This window comes from Alligator mississippiensis, chromosome 1, assembly GCF_030867095.1.
Source record: "Alligator mississippiensis isolate rAllMis1 chromosome 1, rAllMis1, whole genome shotgun sequence".
In the NCBI taxonomy this organism is placed as follows: Eukaryota; Metazoa; Chordata; order Crocodylia; family Alligatoridae; genus Alligator; species Alligator mississippiensis.
This window is the reverse complement of record NC_081824.1, coordinates 182,047,686-182,067,466: the sequence shown is the minus strand read 5'-3', so window position 1 is coordinate 182,067,466 and position 19,781 is coordinate 182,047,686. Positions and strand designations below refer to the sequence as shown.

At 41.7% G+C, this 19,781-nt stretch overlaps 1 protein-coding gene across 4 annotated transcripts in view; it reads left to right on the top strand.

The window, feature by feature from the left end:
- Positions 1–19,781, top strand: part of DISP1 (dispatched RND transporter family member 1) — a 160,691-nt gene that overhangs the window by 102,528 nt on the left and 38,382 nt on the right. For 3 of the 4 annotated variants that reach the window (XM_019483138.2, XM_019483137.2, XM_014598162.3), the window contains one exon: positions 1,209–1,748. In XM_019483138.2, coding sequence (XP_019338683.1) covers positions 1,246–1,748 — 503 coding nt within the window. In that variant the 5' untranslated portion in view covers positions 1,209–1,245. Of the gene's footprint in view, positions 1–1,208; positions 1,749–19,781 lie in introns of those variants that run through there. The other variant, XM_019483139.2, reaches the window with a different exon arrangement.

Here is a 19,781-nt window from a genome sequence, read left to right as displayed (position 1 = left end):
GGGCCAGATCGAGGCCCCCACAGTGAAGGACAGAGTGCTGCAGAGGCAGGAGCAGGGGTAACATGAGTACGGCCATGGCCAGGTGTTTGGTGGGAGGATCGAGCTCGGGTGGCTTGCCTGGGTGGCTCCCACCCCTGTGTGCACACTGGTGGAGGCCCTGGGGGACACATGCCCCCCATCTGTGTGCAGCAGAGGCAGTTGTCATTGCAGGCTGGGCTTTGCACCTCAAACCCCACTGCAGCCTGTCTGGGAGTGGCCTGATGCCACATGCATCCAGCCTTTGGGTGGGTAGGAGATGAGGTTCAGCCCAGCAGCGGGGCACAAATGGCGTGGGGCAGTTCCTGGGCCAGCTGCAGTGGGGTTTGGGGCACAAAGCCCAGCCCACAGTGGCAGCTGCCTCCACCGTGCACGGATGGGGGGGCATGTGCCCCCCCCCAACGAATGCTGGGCAGTTTGGGTGGCTGCAGCAGCTGTGAGGGAGGGAGTGGGGCTGGAGCAGGGGCAGGCCCTGTACAGCTGGGACATGGGACACACGGCTTGTCCAGGGGGTGTGGGGACAGGGTGGGGCAGGGAGCACACAGCCTGAGAGGGCTGGGCTGGGCTGAGCTGAGCTGTGCTCAGGCTGGGCATAGCCTCGCTCCCAGTGCTGCTGATGTGGGGGTGGGGGGTTGTAGGCACCTGAAAAATTGCTGTAGTCCCCATGCCCCCTTTCCCAGCGCTGCCACCACCACCCAGCCTGAATGCTGCGCTGCCCAGCTCCCTGCCATGACGAGTGCAATGCTGCCTTCCAGCCTGAGCCTGCTCTCCCCCCCCCCCCCCCCAAGCAGATCCAGGGGAGGAAGTGGCAGGGGGAGGGGAAGAATTTTTGGCATCTGTTTGCCCAAAAGAAGGGGAGAATTTTTTCTCCCTCTGCCTTGATCTGCCCCCGCCCCTTCCCGGCCCACAGACTTCCTGCTGGGTGGGCAGGGGAGGAGGGTGGTGTAGGTTGCGTGCAGTATATCTTGGGTTGCTTTTAAAAGCCAAAGGTGATCTCGTATTTAAAAAGGTTGGAGACCACTGTCTTAGACTAACCTGTGAAGATTGAATTGATTCGGCCTTGGGTTTTTTGACTGTTTGTACTTAGCCTTACTATTTTCAGTGTAAATAGTTTGAAATGTTAACACTGAAAAATGCCTCCTGCCAACTTTGGTTTGTTTAATTTTCTCTAGAAACGTTGCAGATCCATCAAGAAGCTGGAGCACGGCCATGAGCAAGACCAATAATGATTTTGTGATTCTAAGCAATGGTAGCGTTCTGTCTAATGCTACCAGTCCTGGTATCGTTGCAGCCAGTGATGGAGACATTGCAGCCCAACACCTCCCATCCAAGGAAGCGGCAAGATCAAAAGTGAGTCCAAATGGGTGCCTGCAACTGAATGGTACAATCAAACCATCTTTTCTGCCTTTAGACAACCAAAGAACTCAACAGATGTTGACACAATGTTGCCACCCTTGCCCATACCATCACCCTTTAAGTAGCCATAATAATAGGCAAGAATGTAATTCGCTGGCTGGCAGCACAGGACCATCTGCAATGACTTCTTGCTGCCTGCAGCCACATGCTGAGTATTCAGCATCTGTTTGCCAAAAACATACACCCATGTATCAGACTGCCTGCTGTCTTCAGCCTTCCCCATCATTCTGCCTTCACCATCAATGGCCTGACCATTTTCAGCATCAGCCTGTACAGCAACATATAGCCAGAATAAGGTGAGTGAACTACATTTTCAGTAATCAATATGTAGCTAGTTCTACAGTTATTTATTTATAATTTCTCCACAAAAATAGGAGAAGATTAAAAAGGAGAGAAAGTCTGGTATTTTCTATGTGCTGCTACATAGCCCGTAATAAATCTGAGGTATTACCCCACTTCTATATGTGGGGATGATATAATCTTAATTATTTATTTCATTCTTATTTGGATTTCCAAACTTTACTGTTCAAGGGGAACTAATTCATGTAAAAATATTTATGTAGCATAGCAAAAAATCTTTCTTCTTCCCACAGAGATGCTGGTTTGTTCATTCTTGGCATTTTTGGAGCTTCTGGAAGTCTATGCAATTCTTGTATATACTTACAGCTGTTAAAAAATGTTTACGGATTAAAGTTACTTCTCATTTCCAGCTATCTTCTGAGCTTCTGTAGAATGACTATTATAGTTTTAGCTCAATTGTGTACTCACTGGAGAGATCATCAGTTGGGCTAGAATTTTTCACTGATGTGCGTCTGTCTGCCTTGTACCCAAAAGTGAATCCCATTAAATTATCAATCAGACCCTAAGCCTCTCCATGTCATGGACTCAGGCTTTGCTAAACTTTATTTAGAATTTAGGTATTAAATATATTAAAATTACAGCAGCATCTTCAGCAGTCCATATGCTTAAAGTCCGGCTCCGCCTGGTGGCAGTTGTAATGGTAAGTGCTCACCAGTTTTGTAAATTGGATTTCAGGTGTCTCATTATGGGCACCTTAAACATGAGGAAAACCTGTACAAAAATAATATTGGTTTAAGTGATTTTTTGCCAGCATCATATAAGACATTTATAAGAGATGTGAAAGCAGACAATTGTTCTGCCTGGTATTCAGTTGTCTTAACAATGAAAACATCTCTTCTCTTCTTGCAGTTTCTTGTCTTGTTCAGTGCACACCTTCCAATTGCTACAACATATGAGGCAAGAGTCTTGCAGACAATGGCCCCTTTCACCACACAGTCTTGATTCATTCCATGAGCACTGAAAGTCTCTACACTGAATAAGGCAGGATTGAAGGGGAGAGGAGGGGGAAACTGTGTGATCCTGTCATAAAAGTTCATATTATACCAATGCATAAAGCAGAAAAAAACAGGGTTGTACAATCAACTTTTTGATTTGGGCATTTCTTAACTGAATGGCATTTGACTTTGAACCTTAGAAAAAATATGTTAACATAATTTTAAGTGATTTCAGAACTGGAAAAAAAATTGTGTTGTCTATATTAGACCCTTAGCTGCTTGATGTCAGTATGGTAAGAGTTTCCTTACATTCGCTTGACCAAAGTTTGGGTTAGAGAAGAAGAGGCAAAAGAAATTATCAGGCCACAGGATGTTACTGGGTGTGAACCATTTCAGAAAATTCAAGACGCATGGATTAAAAAAAAACTAGGCTAAAGGTCTCAAGGTCACATAGATTATATATAATGTTTTGATGCTAAACAAGGCTAATTTTAGACCAGATCAGCTTAGATATGGTATAAAAATATAATATGAATATTATTTGGAATAGTACATATTCAGAATGATTTTATTATTTTTTTTTAACTTTATTTGGTAAGCTTTTTCATATTTTAGCCAGGCAACAGAGTATAAAAATCTGGGTTAATCTCAGACTCCTTTCTATTTAGCCTTGACCTACAGTTCTTGCTGAATAGCCCATCTTCAATTAACTAAAATAAGTGCTCTTTTAAAACTTAATTTGAAACCTAGGGGAAAAGTCCTTCTCCCTAAGGCTGCATACAGACATTCATGGTGGTTAGTGGGAGATTAGATTGGGTTAAAAATGGCCACCCAATCTAATTTAATTCGCCCAGGTATTGACCTTACACTAGTTAGGTGGATCTAAATGCAAACTATACAGAAGTTCAGAACAGTTAGATTGGTTTAAAAATGACTGACCTGATCTAAATTAAGTCTACCTCTGAGGTACATTCAACTTAGATAGAGTTGGCCATTTTTAGACTGATCTAACTGTCCTGAATTTCTGTGCAGTTCCCAGAGCAGCCCCAGGGTTGGTAAAGTCCAGCCCCTGGCCCCAGTCCCTGGGCCTCCCTGAATATCTATACACAGTCTGAGAGGACGCATCCCCCAAAGCGAGAACATGCATTTCCCCGGGGACAAACAGTAGTGACACAATATATACCACTGTTGCTTGTCCCCAGGAAACACCCATGCACGCACACTCTGGCAATGCAGCACATTACCCTGGGCGAAGGAGGCAAGGCTGGGGCCAGCACCTGGGGTGACCCAGCAGCCTTACCTGGGGGCCTCCCGGGGTTGCAGCCACAGTGATCTGGCAGCAGGGAGCCTGGCCAGCAGCCAGAGTATGGCTCTGGCCAGCCAGGCTCTGCCCCACATTATTTGGGCGCAGGTTTTTTGACACTGGCATCTCCTGGTGTCAACCCTCTTCCCCCACTCTTGCTGCAAATTAGCAGCGCGAGGAATGCCTGCATGTGCGGCGCATGCAGTGGGCAGCTCTGCATGCCACATGTTCCCCACTCATCTGGACGTGCCCTGGCTTGGCTACCCGTTAGAGGCTTTTTAAGACTTTAAGACTTAGATAAATTCATTTTAAATTCTCTCAAATATTAACAAGGTTGTTATTTTTTTAGATCCATTTAAATCATTTGTTTATGTCCTGTTGAGTCTTTTGTCCTGTTCAGTCATTCATATCTTTTCTGTATTTTATTATTAAATTTGCTATTAAAAATTAACATTTTCTTGTGTTTGCGATTATTTTATTTTGGTGGGACTGGTTCTTCAAACTTTTCTTGGTTCTTGGAGTATATGTGGGGGTCAACAGTGAGGAATCATATTTGGTTTCATATGGGAAATCAACCAGATTGGATTGTATAGATATCTACCAGTGGAACTAACAGAGTAACTGGTAAAGATGGTTGGAAAAATTATAGTTTTATGCAGGATAGTTTGAAAACTACATTTTCAAAAGGAAAAGGATATTACAAAATTAATGGGGAAAAAAAACAAATGTATTTTGGCTTTTACAGCCATTTAAAAAAAACTAATTTCAGAAATTGAAAGTCTTGCTAAAAATGAAAGTTTTACTGCAAAATTTGTTTTTTGTTTTCTTATATTGACTAAAACTTAAGTTTCCAAAATTTTCATGTTGGCAAACACCCCCCTCTACCCCCTCCCCCCAAAAAAGCCACCACACTTGACAAGATGTTTCAACAAAGCTTGAGCTTCTCTATTAACTGACAGTGTCTCAATTGCCATTTATATGGACCTGCCATTAACAGAGAATGGCGCCACAAACACTTCCCAAGTATAATTAGTGCCTTCTGATGCCTTGAGCTAGTGGCCTGTAGTAGCTGGGAAGAGCAATTAAAAGGAAATTCCTTTTCAGCTCTGTGAAAGATTGTCTTCAATCCAGGTAGTCTTCTAAAAATCTAGCTGCTAAATTCTAACAAGCCTCTACTGAGTATGAACAAAAGTAACTGTTTTTTAAAGGATTACAACTGAGCCACTGGATGGATTTTCACAGGAACAATAAAAAGCAAATCTCTGATCCCACTTAGTAAATTTAAATTCCTTCCACCAAAGCATGCATACACTAGAATTTCTCAATTAAAGATCTGGAAGAATTGAATGTTGGTGAAATATTCTCAGAAATGACTGAACTGTGTTTGAAATATTTTTAAAATTTCAGCCAAAAATAGACCTCTAATGTGAAGAATTCTAATATGAATAATGGTTTAAGGCTGTATAGGAATTGTTGGTAATTCTGCCATTAATAAATGTAATAAACTAATTGTTGAAATTTCTTTGGAAGTATTTCTTCACATGCAGGAAAGTTAGATATTCTTTTCACTGTAGAAATCAGCTTGTGACAAAAGTTGGGAGTCATTTTTTCTACATTAACATTCACAAAATGAAGAGGGTATTAAAGCATTCAGCCTTCAGCACGTTTTTTCAGATTTTTAATGTAGGGCCCCAAAATCCTACAGTATTCCTTCAGTGTAGCAGGTCAGCATTTCGTCATCTGTGGCCTTCTGTAGCCATGCAAAAGGAAAGTTTCTCTCTATAACTTGAGTTCTTATTTGAAAACAGACATGTCTAGAGCTAGCAAAGTGAAAACTAGTATGTTTTATTATACACTGATTTCCATGTCAGGTTTGCTCTGATTGGAAATACTAACATGCCCAACCTCTGAGGAGCAAAATCTATGGATTCACTACAAACCTCTGAAACCAGTAGTTTATAGTAGTTTGATTTAGAGCATCTATAAAGTGCAAAGCTACCCTGCTTTCTACCTGACTTCAGATTAACACAGGTAAATACCTCTCTATAGCTTGTATAGCCATTTTGGCTAGGGACAGAAATTACACATAAACCAGTATAAGTGATCAGAAACTGGTTCAAATCTGTAACACAACAGAAGTTCAGTGCACAAAAAACACTTTCAAAAATGCTAAAATTGGTTTCAGATAGACCTGGATGGATGTAGTATCAGATTTAACTGATTTAAGTTAAATTGGTTTACTGAACTTCTGTCCCAGATTCACTCCACATTCAAGTTTGCACTGTCCCCTAGCATCCCAGGATGCTTTGCATTTTCCCCGCACACTCCCACTTGTAGGGTGGATGGGCTAGCTTTGGCCCAAACTGTCTGCTCCAGCTCATCCAGGAGGAGTGCAGTAGCGTGCTCTCAGCTTCTGGTTGAACCGCTGCAGGCATGTGGCTGCATTCCCAGAATCAAAAGTGAATGTCTGTTCACTTGCTTATTGGTTCAATCTACATGCCTTAGACTAACCTGCAAATATTGAATCAATTCAGCCGCAGGCTTTTTCACTGTCTGTACTTAGCCTTTAAGTTGGTGCTATGGGCAGGCTAATTAGTCTTCTGAGAGCTAGTTAGCACAGGTGTAGCACCAGGTATATGTGGCCATGTTGCTTCCAGCTGGAGAGGTGGCCTATTCTCATGTGGCACTGGGCCAGGTAAACTAGCAGTGCCTCTCAGTAGTATAGCCATGTCTGTGAGTGGGTCTAGCTCTGCCCATGGCTGCCTTCCTGACCTGGAAATAGTATGGGTGCAGGCAGCATTGTGCCACAGCCTTGCAGCAGACCCCGTTTTCAAATTGTGGACCAAAATCCTGCTTCAGGCAGTTCTTGGAGACGCAGACAGTGGAAAATTTGGAACTTTATTTGGTACTTTAACAAAAATATATATATTTTTTTTTTGCCCAAAAGTTGTGTCTGGGCTCTTTGAGTTGCACCTGTTTATCCTTCTTGCACATCACCTCCAGCAGTAAACTTTGTCAGGGTAAATTTTGGAGTAAATTACTGCACCTGTGTAATCCTAATGAGAAAGTTGGGCTGCAGATCTGAAAGCAGGGAGAGAATTTGACACTACAGTTACAAGTTTGAGGCATGTATTACAATAACTAACTACATTATGATTTTCTATGCATCTCTGTATGTAAACATTTCTTCTCGCTGCACACCTTCCTGGGGTTATTCAACCCTAGCAGTCTTTTCTGCCCAGAGCAGGGAGACTGGATCCAATGATCTTGCGAGGTCCCTTCCAGCCCAAAACTTCTGTGAATCTATGAACCGTTCCAACCCCCTTGAAGCTTCCATTTATGAAAGAGTAATGTTCCTTACTGGTAGTCAGACTTTGAATTAACCTGACCTCTTTGAGGAGTTTGTTTTCAGCCAGGCTGCTTTGATCTTTTGTCATTGGTCACTTAGCTTCAGTGGTGAGGTGACTAGCACTCTTAGGCCTTGTGCAGTTTTGAGAACTGGGGTCTAGATGCATGGGTGACTGGTGCTACCTTAGCCAAAGGGGTCCCCCACGGCCAGTCTCACCAACCGGGGGGTGGGGGGGCCAAGGCAAAACTCGCTGACCAGGAAGCAGCTGTGTCAGGAAGTGGCCGCAGAACTACATCCAGTGCTGTCACTCCCTGGCCAGTGCTCACAAGCGGGGTACTGGTGCTCCCACCTGCCCACCCTGCTCATCACCTAAGTGGGAAGCATGGCCAGTCAGGGGGTGCACCAGTGCTCTCAGGGGGTGCATGTGCACCCCCGTGCACCTCCCAACACATCACCACTGTCTAGATGGGAAGTGAGTATGCTTATTTAAAATGTTTCCCCCCACTATCATTTTAGTTTTATTTGGGTTGAGCCAGTTGCTATTCATCCAGTTGTTGACTACTTGTTTGCATTATGGCATATTATTGGGGTGGCAGGTAAGTTTATGGCAGCTGTGTACAATTGCGTATCATCAATTGTATTGGCAGATACTATGAATGAACTATTGCATCTAAAAGACTTAGCTGTAGTTTACGAATGCCTCTGAATGCAAATTAGGCCTTCTGCTTAATTTTAGACTCGCTAGTTAACTATCTCTTAGGGCTGTGCGAAGCTTCAGGTGGCGATTCGATTCAGCCATGGGGCGGGGGGCTGGGGAAGTGGGGGGGGTTGGGGGGGCTCATTCAGAGCCCCCCACATGGCATGAGGCAGTGGGGGGGACAGCGGGGATCGCCCCCTTGCCTGGCAGCACCCGCTAAGTCAGGGCTTTTTTTTTTTTTTTTCAAAGAGTCAGGAGCTGGGCTGGGGAGAGCAGCCATTGCTGGGGGTGGGGATAGGCCTGGCTGATTTGGCCAAATTGATTCAGAACAGTGATTCAAATTACCAAATCGAGTCACTGTTCCCTGAATCAGCCGAATCTGAATCCAAAGCGAATACTAGCCGCTTCGCACAGGCCTACTACCTCTCTACTTCTCAACTATATTGTTAGTAACGAAGCTAGATTCATTTTACTACTCCTCAAAATTACCTGATAGAAAGTGAAATGAAGATAGATTAGCATGCAACCTCACATTTGAAAGTCCGTGCAGGAAGGAGCATTCTAGCTTATTGCTAGCTTTGCAAAGCCAAAAAGAGTTAAAAAAACAATTGTAGAAGTTGTTATACTTTTGTCACCTAAGGAAGTCTGATAACAATTAGCCAAGGTACTAGACCTGTTGATTTAGTACCATTTTTTTTTAGGTCAAAATCTGAACAAGACTTTCTTTTCCAAATATGTTTCTTCATAGACTAACTTGGAAGTCATCCAGTTTTACAATATGTGCATGCTTTAAGAAAATTAGTTTTAAATGAAGCTGTCCTATGACACACATTATTTAGTGCAAAATCAAACTTGCTGTTCATTGACAGTGTAAATATATATTCAAGTATTATTCTAATTGGTTGTTGGAAAAAAGAGACATTATTGTATAGAAAAAAAACAGCACAATCTTATCACTAAAACTTAAAAGTATGGGGTAGCAACCAATTATTTGAGCATGGCAGGTTGTGTCAGGTTTTTCAAGCCTAAGGCTGAACATTTGTCAGTGACCTAGTATTAAAAGAATGTGGGCCTGAAGAGAAACTGAAGTAATGTTACACTTGGACTATCCTTTCAAAACTAGCTGGATTGTGAGTTTTACAGCAAGTTTAACTTTGAAAAAATAGTTTTTTACTACATTCATGATTAAATAGATATTTCCAAAACAGACTCATATTTCAGTGCATTAAAGGCATGCAGTCAAATCAGTACATTTTAATAGTTTTCAAAATAGAATTTCACTCTGGTCTAGAATCCTTTTACAACTTAAAACTTAAACCAGCAAACTTATATACTACTTATGCTTGTATTTACATGAGGAGAATTAGTTATTTGTACATTACAGATTGCTGATGGGCCTAGGCTAGTGACGGTTTGTGTTAGAGTGGTGGCAAGACAATGTTAACTGAGCTACTGTGCTGACTATAAAACAACTGTGTCTGTGAACAAGTAGGTAAAGTAAATAAAATATTGGGCCAAATTCTTCTGATTGTGTCCTTTTAAAAAAAAACAGACCCCCTGAGATTAGAAGACCTTGGACCAGAAGTAGTAATTATTGTATTTTAAGCACAACATTAATGCATAATATAGCTAATTCAAATATATTCTTAACCCTTTCACCATAAAGAAAAGCATTTTACTTAATAAGCAGTTTAGTATTTGTAAAATTCTAGCTGCTTGTATATGCTATAGAATTAAATTACTCAGGCCTTTCATTTTTCTTCCCAACAGACATTTTCTAAACTTTATTTTTCAGGAAAGGGCTGAGTTTTATTTTTCAAGTCATCTTTAAAGGTCCTTAGTACACCCTCCTTTTTAAAGGAGCCACATCACAGTAACCTTCCTTCTAGCTTCCTAAGGCTGTATTTACACACAATTTACAGACTGTAGTGCTTGGACCATTGGCAAATCAAATGTTTCTAGCTCTGTTGTCAACTACTTTAGCTGTCAGGGTTAGGAACAGATTTGGCATTTGTCCCTTCATAACTTGTGCCTGTGTTTGTCCCCCCCAAAATATCTTGGAATTGGCCTGTATGCACAGAACTCTTCTAATCACAGTTTAGTGAGAATGCATTCAGTGCTGCTTTTCTGCCATTGATTCAATGATGGAATCCATGAGATAAGTATAGTGATATACTTGCAGTATCCTGGGATAAACTGTTAACTACCTATTATGCAGGAAACTTTTTTAGGATTTATCCCTGGACAAGAGACAGAGATGTCTGTCTGCTTGCACTTTGTCCCGGGATATTTTTTTACCCCAGGATCTGACATCAGTTTGCAGTTCGAGTCTTCACAGATTCACAGAAGCTTAGAACTGGAAGGGAGCTCATCACAACAAAGTTGTAGCTGGAAACATGAATGGGGAATGATGGAGAATAATGTGTTTGAGTCTTCTGTTCTCCAAAACCTGGAGGAGAAGCAGCAGAGCCCACTTTTAGCAAGTGGAAGCATTAATGGAATGGGAGCTACCAGGGAAGAAGTAAACTTACCCTGCCCAGCAGTATATACAGAGAAAGAGAAGCAGATGAAAAATGAAGAACATAAGAATACATTTATTTTTTCTACTGAAACTAAATACTGCATTAAAGAAGATTAATCATTTTAGTAAATAAAATGAGTTCTTGATACTTTCCCATGTTGGTTATCCTTCCCCCAGGGATGTGCAATTTAAATGGAAAGTGGAAAGGTACATACAGAGACCACCTTTGTTAAAATATGATCTGAACAGTGAAAAGCCTATGTGAGGTTGCCTCTGGAGCCAATTTACATTGCTTCTTTAAGACGTGTGTGTGTGTGTTTTATTAGGACAATATTGTGTAAAAGTAAGGACACCTAATCTATAACCTTGCTAGTCTTGATAGTGACACTCACAGAATCTCTCTTACGTTATGCAGATAGGGGACATAAGATAACCTATTCAGGTATGCACTGTGCTAGACAGAAAATGAGGTCATCAAGGCATAGAAAAGGACGCAGTACTGCAGGCAAGAGAACTCTTCTTACTTAACATAGAACACACAGCCCTGGTCCCATAAATGGGGTATGAGTATTCTTATTTCAAAGAAAATCAGCTCCATATTTCCTACCATCACTTACATTTTGAGGAGTAGGTGCTGATGCTTTTGGCTGCAGCAGATAAACTAGTAAATCATTTTGTATAAAGTTTCAGCATTAAGAATAGTTTTACTAATAACGAATGATAAAAGTATGGACACACGTTGGATGGTGATTTTTCCAAGGTCACACATTGTCTTGTCAACTTTGTAACAGTCAAAATGATCCCTCCACCCCTGCAATCAAATCATTAGGTGGACTTAAAAATTGAGATTTTAAAATTTTTTTTGGAGGAAGCGTCTCTTGCTGAGCTGGCATTTTTCAGTCTTTTCTTAGCTACCAGGAATACTTGCTTTGAGGAAAACTTGAGGTTCTCATTTCAACAAATGACTAAAAATTAAAGTTTTAAAACAACTAACAAATAGGGCGGTGCGAAGCTTTAGTAGCTGATTCAGTTCGGAGGAAATTTGGCCTGATTCAGGAACCGAATCTCCAAATCCAAAACAAATCAGGAGACCAAGTAAAAGATCTAAATTGATTCGAAGCATCCAAATTGATTTGGAAAAGGATTTGGCCAATTCGGAGATTCAGCCATAGACTAAACAGGCAGCTGACAGCTGTTTCCAGCTGGTAAGGCTGTTGGAGTTGGGGGAAGGAGGGATTGGGGCTGGTGCTGAGACAAGCTGCTGGGGGGGGGGTGGAGGGACGCAGGATGCAGGCGTGATAGCGCTGGGAGTGGGGGCTATGCCCTACTGCCACCCGGAGCGAGCTGTACCTGCATCGCGCCTCCCCCCCACCCCTCCCCTGTACTGGCTGGGCAAGTGGCAGCGGGTCATAGCTTCTGTGAGTCCCCCTGCTGGGGCAGAGGCAGAGGCAGGCACAGCCGCGGGAGCTGCGGGAGAAGCCCCCATTGCTGCCCTGCCCAGCCCCATTCCCTGCCCGGCCCAGTCTCCTGGCACTTTAAAAAAAAAAAAAAAAAAAAAAAAAAAAAGCCCCACACTCATCGGCTGCAACAGGGGCTCTGGGGTCTCCTGGCAAATCCCCCTGCGCAGCCCCCTCTCCTCATTTGGCCCCTGCATCCTGCCCTGCCCCACCCCCAATGGCTGCCCTGCCCACTCCAGCCTCCCAACAATTAAAAAAAAAAGCCCTGCACTCACTGGATGCAGGAGCAGCGATTGGGGCCTCTGGGCACTCCAGGTGACTGCAGTGGGGGCAGCAGGTATCAGCACCCCTGCTTAGCACCCACATGGCAGCTGTCGCATCGCATGGGTGCAGCACGGCTCGGCAGGGTGCCGCACACTGTCTGGGAGCTGGGGTGACTCCAGTCGTCTCCAGCACCACTCAGCCCCAGCAGCCCTATCTTCCAGACAGCACATCTTGAAATAGGTTTCAAGTCAGCTGGTGGAACCAGGAACAAAATTTGAGTTTTGAGATCCTGTTGTTTCATCAACCAGCTAGACTATTTTATATTTCAAATAAAATTAAAATAGACTTCTTTACCAGAGAGGCATAATACGCTAAGAAAGTGTTAATGTTATCAGACTTATCATCATTCATCTTCCTTTACAAAGGTTACATTCAGTTAAAGTCCATTTTTAAAAGCTGTTACAGGGTCACTGATTTATATCCCAGCTTTGTGTTTCTAGAGTCTGCTATATCTCACAGAGTTCTGTGTTACGTGCTGTATAAACTGTATTTTCCAAATGCTTTAATAAAGTCTACACTTTTAATGAATGCCTGAAAACAAAAACAGTTTGGGGTTTTTTTTAAATAAAAGCGAGTGGATAAAAAGTTGTGGTGATAAAATTATTTAGCTGCCTCCTATCCATTCTACAGTTTGCCCCTTGTTATTTGGCAGACAGATGAGAAGCAGAAAGAAATGAAAAAGCTCTTGTTTTGTTTTGTTTTTTAAAAGCTTTTTCAAAAAGCATGGAAAGGTTTGCCAAATACCAAGTCTTAATAACAAGACTTTGTTATGAAACAGCTCCCTCCTCAATTCCAGGAAAAGGGTAATTGTTATCTAGTGCGTTCTTTAAGGGCCTTCAGAGCTGCTTTATACATATATAATTAAGAAAATATTGCTGAATTTAACATTTAAAGGTTATTTCTCACTTTAGCAATATTTAGTTGCTGTGCACAGCAACCAAATTATATAGTTTTTATTTGAAAATATTGTATTTTCCATACTTCTAAATACGTCGATATAAAAATATATTTCAGACATTTATAGGCTTTCATTTTTATATCTATATTCATAAATAACTTTTTTCTGTGCTTTATGTATATGTGCACTGCAGTAAAGTTCTATGAAGATTTATCTTGCTTGTCCTTATTAATGGACTACAATACTGCAAGTTTCCAAAAATGATCATTTATTCAGATAAGATTCATGAGGTCTGGTTCTGATCTATTTTATCAACATTTGAACAGCTAATAGTGGTAGCTGCTGCTATTTGTTATTTTGCTTCTATCACCTACAGTTGCCCTGAAATAACACATTATGGGTCAATCGCTTCTGCATGGTGGTCAATTACATTGAAGCAATGAGACCGTCTTTTGTCCACCTTCTGATTTTCAGAGGAGGAAAGGTTTACTCTGTTCCTTGATAAAGAATGTTTTTTTTGCTCAGTGGTTTGCCTTGGGGACTGGAAGGACATTGCTAAGGAAATCTAATTCCCTTCTCCTCCCATAGAATCCATTTTTCCATCAAATATGGAGATTGCCCTGTGGTTAGAAGCAAGTTGATGCATTTCTTCCATGACACCAGCCAGGTTCTCCAAATTTGGGTTCTCTGCATGTAGAGTGTCAGGGTGTCACCCTGTATTTTGTAGTATTTTGTTCAACTTTCCTTGCACTTATAAATTAGTCATACTCAAAGTTAATTTAATAGGTTTGTTCTGGCTTCATTAATAGCTTTTTTTAGATCCCCTGATGACAGTATGCAAGCAATATGCTGTAGATTTCATTAAATACTTGCACAGAGCTAAAGGCAATGAACTAATATGTAGAGACCAATAGTACAAATAAAAAAATCAATTTATAATTCAGTAATTGAGAACATTAAAGATATGTATATAGCAAAGTTGAAAAGTTTTTTAAGAACATTTAAGCAATCCAACAGCTTTTTCAGGCTTTTTGATCACACTAATTAAGCACTAAGATCTGTCTAGACCTCAGATTGCTTTGAACTAAGTGTCTTTGCAGTGGCAGAAAGAACTTCTAAGATTATTACTCCTAGTCTGTGTGCAGCCTAGTACTAGAGTCTTATGGTCTTTTGACCTTTAGAACCTGGAGTTTGTAAGTGGCAGAGACAAAGTATGTTTGAAAATGAATTTCCCATGCCCTGCATCCCTCACCTTTCAGTAAAAAACAGAATAGCTGGTAATTAACTAGTGATCTACTAGGCCTTTGAACTGAAGTCTTCACAGGAGATAATTAACAGATAATATAAGAGGAATGGCAAAAAACACAAGTTCTTTCTTGTATACTAAATTGGCTGGAAAAATAGCATCAACTGCTTGCCCTTAAAAAGAGCCAGACTGTAGATGGGCTTTGTGTTTGAGACAACTTTTAAAACTTGTGAAATGTACATAAAATGTTTGAAAGTGATAAAATGCTGGCAGAAAAAGCAAAAACATGGCATCTTAAATAAATTGGTGGAATTTTTGACCATGTATAATTGTTTTCATTCACCAAACACTTGATATCCACTAGTAACAAGGTTCAAATTCAAAACAAGACAACACTAGACCCTGAAGAAGAAAAAACTAGACTCAACAAGATTTTGTCTCTGCTTTTCAGCATTCTCAGGGAAGAATGAGTGTGGGAGCTGTGCAGTCCTTGTTTTCTGAGACTTTTAATACAAGGAATAAGAAGATGGACTCCCAAAGGCAACTTGCTAATTAACAGAATTGTCCGGCTTCAGCCGCTTTTGACAGTCTCTGTTCATCCTCCCCTTTCAGTATATTCCATCTTGTCTCATGCATGTAACAACAAGGAAATTTAGCATTTGATGCATGCAGTTCTCAGTTAATCATGAATGCTTGGACAGTAAGGAGGACTTACAGAATACAAAAATGTGCAAGGGAGGATAGTCTGAGCTTCCTGAGTAATTTGGCATTAGATTTGTTAAAACAGTAACAGTATTGTGAGATTTCGTCCAGCACCTCTGCTGAATAAATAATCTCTATTAATACTGAACATTAACACAAAACAAAAAAATATTCAGTTATACTAATGGATTTAATGTACTAAAAGTATGTGGATTTTTACATGCTGAAAGCTTAGTTTTACTGGTAGTTTTAGTAGTCATTTGCTGATATTTTACAATACTTTATAGAAATAAAATTAGTTCTGAAAATAGAAGTAGCATTGCTTATATATAATTGAAGAGAAAAATAATAGTGTTACATTAAAGAATATTCATGTATATTCAAATTAGCCATATATTTTGAAACCTTTTTTAAGAGCATGCATGTCTTATCAGCTTATTTGTAACTAAATATTATTATTTATGCCGGAAACTTATTTTTTTAAATTTAACTGTTGATTTGCACAGTTTCTTAAAGGAGTGTGTTAATGTTTTTGTTTGTCATTACATGATACATTGACAAAAACAAACAGTTTTAGCACTCCCATAGGGTCTCAATGAATCCCAGTGCTGGATTCAAGAACTGTACCCGGGAGCGAGTTAATGGCACCCACTCTTCATTTTCCATTTTGTTAGCAGCTACTGTATCCACTGCAAATCTGGAACATGAGACCAAACAGAGGACCAACCCCAGCACGTACTGAAGCTGAGTGAATGCATGAGCACTGCCGCAGAGGGAAAACTGTTAGGGCGCTTGTACACGTGACCAGGGGTTGTGGTCCCTAAAGTGAATCAACATGCGTTCAATTTCCATCAATTGACAAGGTGTGGCATGCTCTTTGGCCAGTGAGATGAGTTTTAACAGTTCCTGTAGGTGGTGTCGTATAACTATGTGCTACTGCTGATGTCCTCTATATTTTCTTACAGTAGGGGTTGCTACTCAGTGAAATCTCTGCTACAGAAGACAGACCTGTCCTGTCATTTAAATTTTTATTCCTATCATACTCTATATTTTTATATAATTTTTTACAATGAAATTACACACACACACAGACACACAGATGTGTGTGCTGTCCAATGCACCAATGCAATTCAGGAACCCCATGGCCATGAAGCCTTTAGTAATTTCCATGGGGTTAGGGAGGCAGATGAATTTATTTGCCATGACATCCGGCAGCAGCTAGCATACCTCATGTACCACAAGGCTGGATGAGCAGGGAACCATGCTGAACTGGTTCCTGATGAAGCACAGGGCGATAAGGGTGTCCAGTTTCATGATGGCCATGGCCATCGTGTTTTCTGATGAGATGGGGCGCCACGTAACAGTGTCCTGGCACTCAGTGTGAGGTTTCAGAAATGCGACTGTGTGAAAAATGTCTCCCTGCTCATGCAGAAGGTCTCCAGCTATTGCTGATTATTCCATGTTGAGAGTATGATGTGCTTTCACCAGTCTGATCTGCTCTCATGGGCACAGACCTTGTGAGATTGATCATTGCTCTGAAGGTTCCTCCACAGAATCCTAGAAGTTTCAACATCCATGGCTTCCTCTTCCACTGCAGGTCAAGGGCCATTACCCGATATAGCAAGGTGTGAGAAGCTGCTATGGTGCGTCATCACCTTTGGAGAAAGCACATCATAGCCTGCATAGTGTTCTGTTGCAGTAGCTCTGCATGATCCAGTGACTCCATTATCTCCCAGGTCACCTCCAGGGCTTCCAAAATCTTCTGTTTTTCATTGCAGATCTGAGCAGGATAGGATCATTAGCATCATAACAGTCCTGGTCTTTACATTTAAATTTACATTTGTTCCTGACAGTACCACACATTAAACTACAAGGAGGTGTGGAGTGGTCAGAGGAGTATACACACAACTTGGCCAGTCCCCTCACCCACCCTGATGCAACTGATGAGTGCAGTATGTGGTGTTTTTGCCCAGCAGGGTTGGTCACGGGTCAGGATAATCACTTCTAAAACCAACAGTAAAAAGCTTCAGGTATCCTTTTTCTAGAGCCCTGTGACCCTACTAGGTATTCATATACCAATTATAGTGCTTATAGGAACAAAAAGACCTCCTCTCCACCACAATTATCACCCCAGCAATCAGTATGGGATGGGGGGAAGTACCAAACATGAGGTAGCCAGCCCATTATTCCTTGTAGACTCACGCAGTCAACTCCAACTTCAACACTCAGGGGGGAGGTGGGGAGGATACATGACACAGATGTTCTTGGTGATGGCTGCATGCTTCTGGTGGGGGGGCATATAACACCAATGTGGGGGCAGCCAGTGCTTCACATAGCGTGGTCGCTGACTGCCTAGCACGTGCTGCTGGTTGATTCTAGGTGCTGGCTGCACTCACCCCATTTAATTAATGACCTAACAAGTGGGGTTCGCTTAAAACCTGGCTGTGCTGAGCACTGCTTAGTGAGCACCTGGGCTCAGACTGAACTCTGCTTGTTGGGTTAATGCAGATACCAAGGAGCGAGAGACGGGTGGCCCTAATTCAACACGTACTTGCAACGTGCCCCCCCAGCGACCAGTCAGCAACTGGGGGGATACCCTTGTGGCCAATCTCCCTGACCAGAGGCAGGAGGGCCCCTCACAGCCGATTGCACTGACTGGGATGTGGCCACAGCACTCCCGGAAGTGCCAGCAGTGCGGCCACAGCACTGCCTGGGCTGCCTAGAAAGGCAGTCCAGCTGCAGACCCACCCAAGTCCTGTTGCATGCACAGGGTGCGGCAGGAAACATCACGGCCTGGTGGCACCTGGGCAGGTGAGACCAAGGGACCCACTGCAGGCTGAACAAGTCCCCTTCATGGACCAGATTCAGCCCGCGGGCCATATTTTGCCCACCCCTGCCTCAGTGGAATACCACATCTGCCACATTCTCTTAATTAAGTTTATTATACATCTAGCTAATTCCATAAGAGAAATATTTTTAGCTGCCTTTGTATTTATTTTGTAGCTGTATATATTCACAAGTACTGATTGTATTAATTCTGTTTTGGTAGTGTATCCAGTAATCTAGCACAGCCTTAACCTCCACTGCGACCACTCCCCCTCCCCCCAACAACAATAACAACAAGAGCACAGGCATATTGAAGTTTTCAGCAAATTATGTCCTTAATTATTTTCTTTCTGTCTCGGGCTAAGTACAGACAGTCAAAAAGCTGGAAGCTGAATTGATTCAATCTTTGCAGGTTTATCTAAGCTGCATAGATTGAACCGATATGCAAGTGAACAGACATTCACTTTTGATTCCGGTAATGCGGCCACATGCCTGCAGTGGCCCACACCAGAAGCTATGGGGAGCTATAGCACACCTTCCTGCTGGGTTGGAGCAGACAGTTTGGGCCAAAGCTAACGCACCCACCCCACAAGGCGGGGGTGTTACAGAGGAGGCGCAAAGCATCCTGGGGGCTGTGAGTTAACTTGAATCTGGAGGGAATCTGACACACAAGTTCAGTAAACTGATTTAACCTCAATCAGTTAAGTATGATACTTGCATCCATCCAGGTTTATCTTAAACCAATTTCAGTCATTTTGAAAGCAGTTTATGTGCACTGAACTTCTGTTCTATTACAGATTTGAACTGTTTTCCAAACACTTACACCAGTTTATGTGTAATTTATGTCCCTAGCCTTAATGAGCAACCTTGATTCAAAATTTCTTCTTAGAAAGTTAAGTAGAAGAGTCTGGATGAGTTGAGTGAGTTTAATAGGCTATAACAGCAGTGGCCAGAAAGATGTTTCTGTTAAAAAAAAAGAAAAAAGTTTTATTAAGTACCTTTTACTTTTTAGTATTGCTGTTGAATATACATTTGGTTTATATTGTTGTTTTCCTTTTTAAAAAGTTGATGTGGTGTAAGAGTGACTCTTAAGAACTCACAGATGTCAGAACAGCAGTTCAGCAGCATATGCTTGAAGTTGAACAAGTGCTTGCCTGAACCAGGGATAAAATTGTATACTGTAAAGCCCTGTAGTATTTATACTCATGTTACAGAAATAAAAAAAATGCAGAAATGTAAATAGCAACATTTCATATCCCTAAAATATGTCTACTCATTCTGTGGGGGAGAGTGCTTTTTACCTTCAAAAGTCAAAGAAAGTTTTCCCTCCTGCAAGGCTTTGTAGCAGACAGAAGTGGGCCCTCTGGCAGTGTAGGGTCACAAGCCATTATTGTGTCTGTACAGGAAGTGAGCTGTTATGCCAATAGGTATAATTTTTAAGTCTTCTGAGCCTTAATACAAAGTCAGCAGATGCTTTATTTGAGTCGGTTTAGCTTATAATACATTAAACTGTTGCCTTGTGTATATTCAAATATATATTAGACATGGCCCTTTTGTCTTCAGGTATTCATTTGAGGCATTTCTACATGTATGTATATTGCGATTTGTTAGTTCATGTTAATTTCCTGTCTGACAGAGAAATGCAAGATATGACCATGACCTAGCATTGCTACATTAAACTGGGAAGTGTAATGAAAACAACTTACAAATA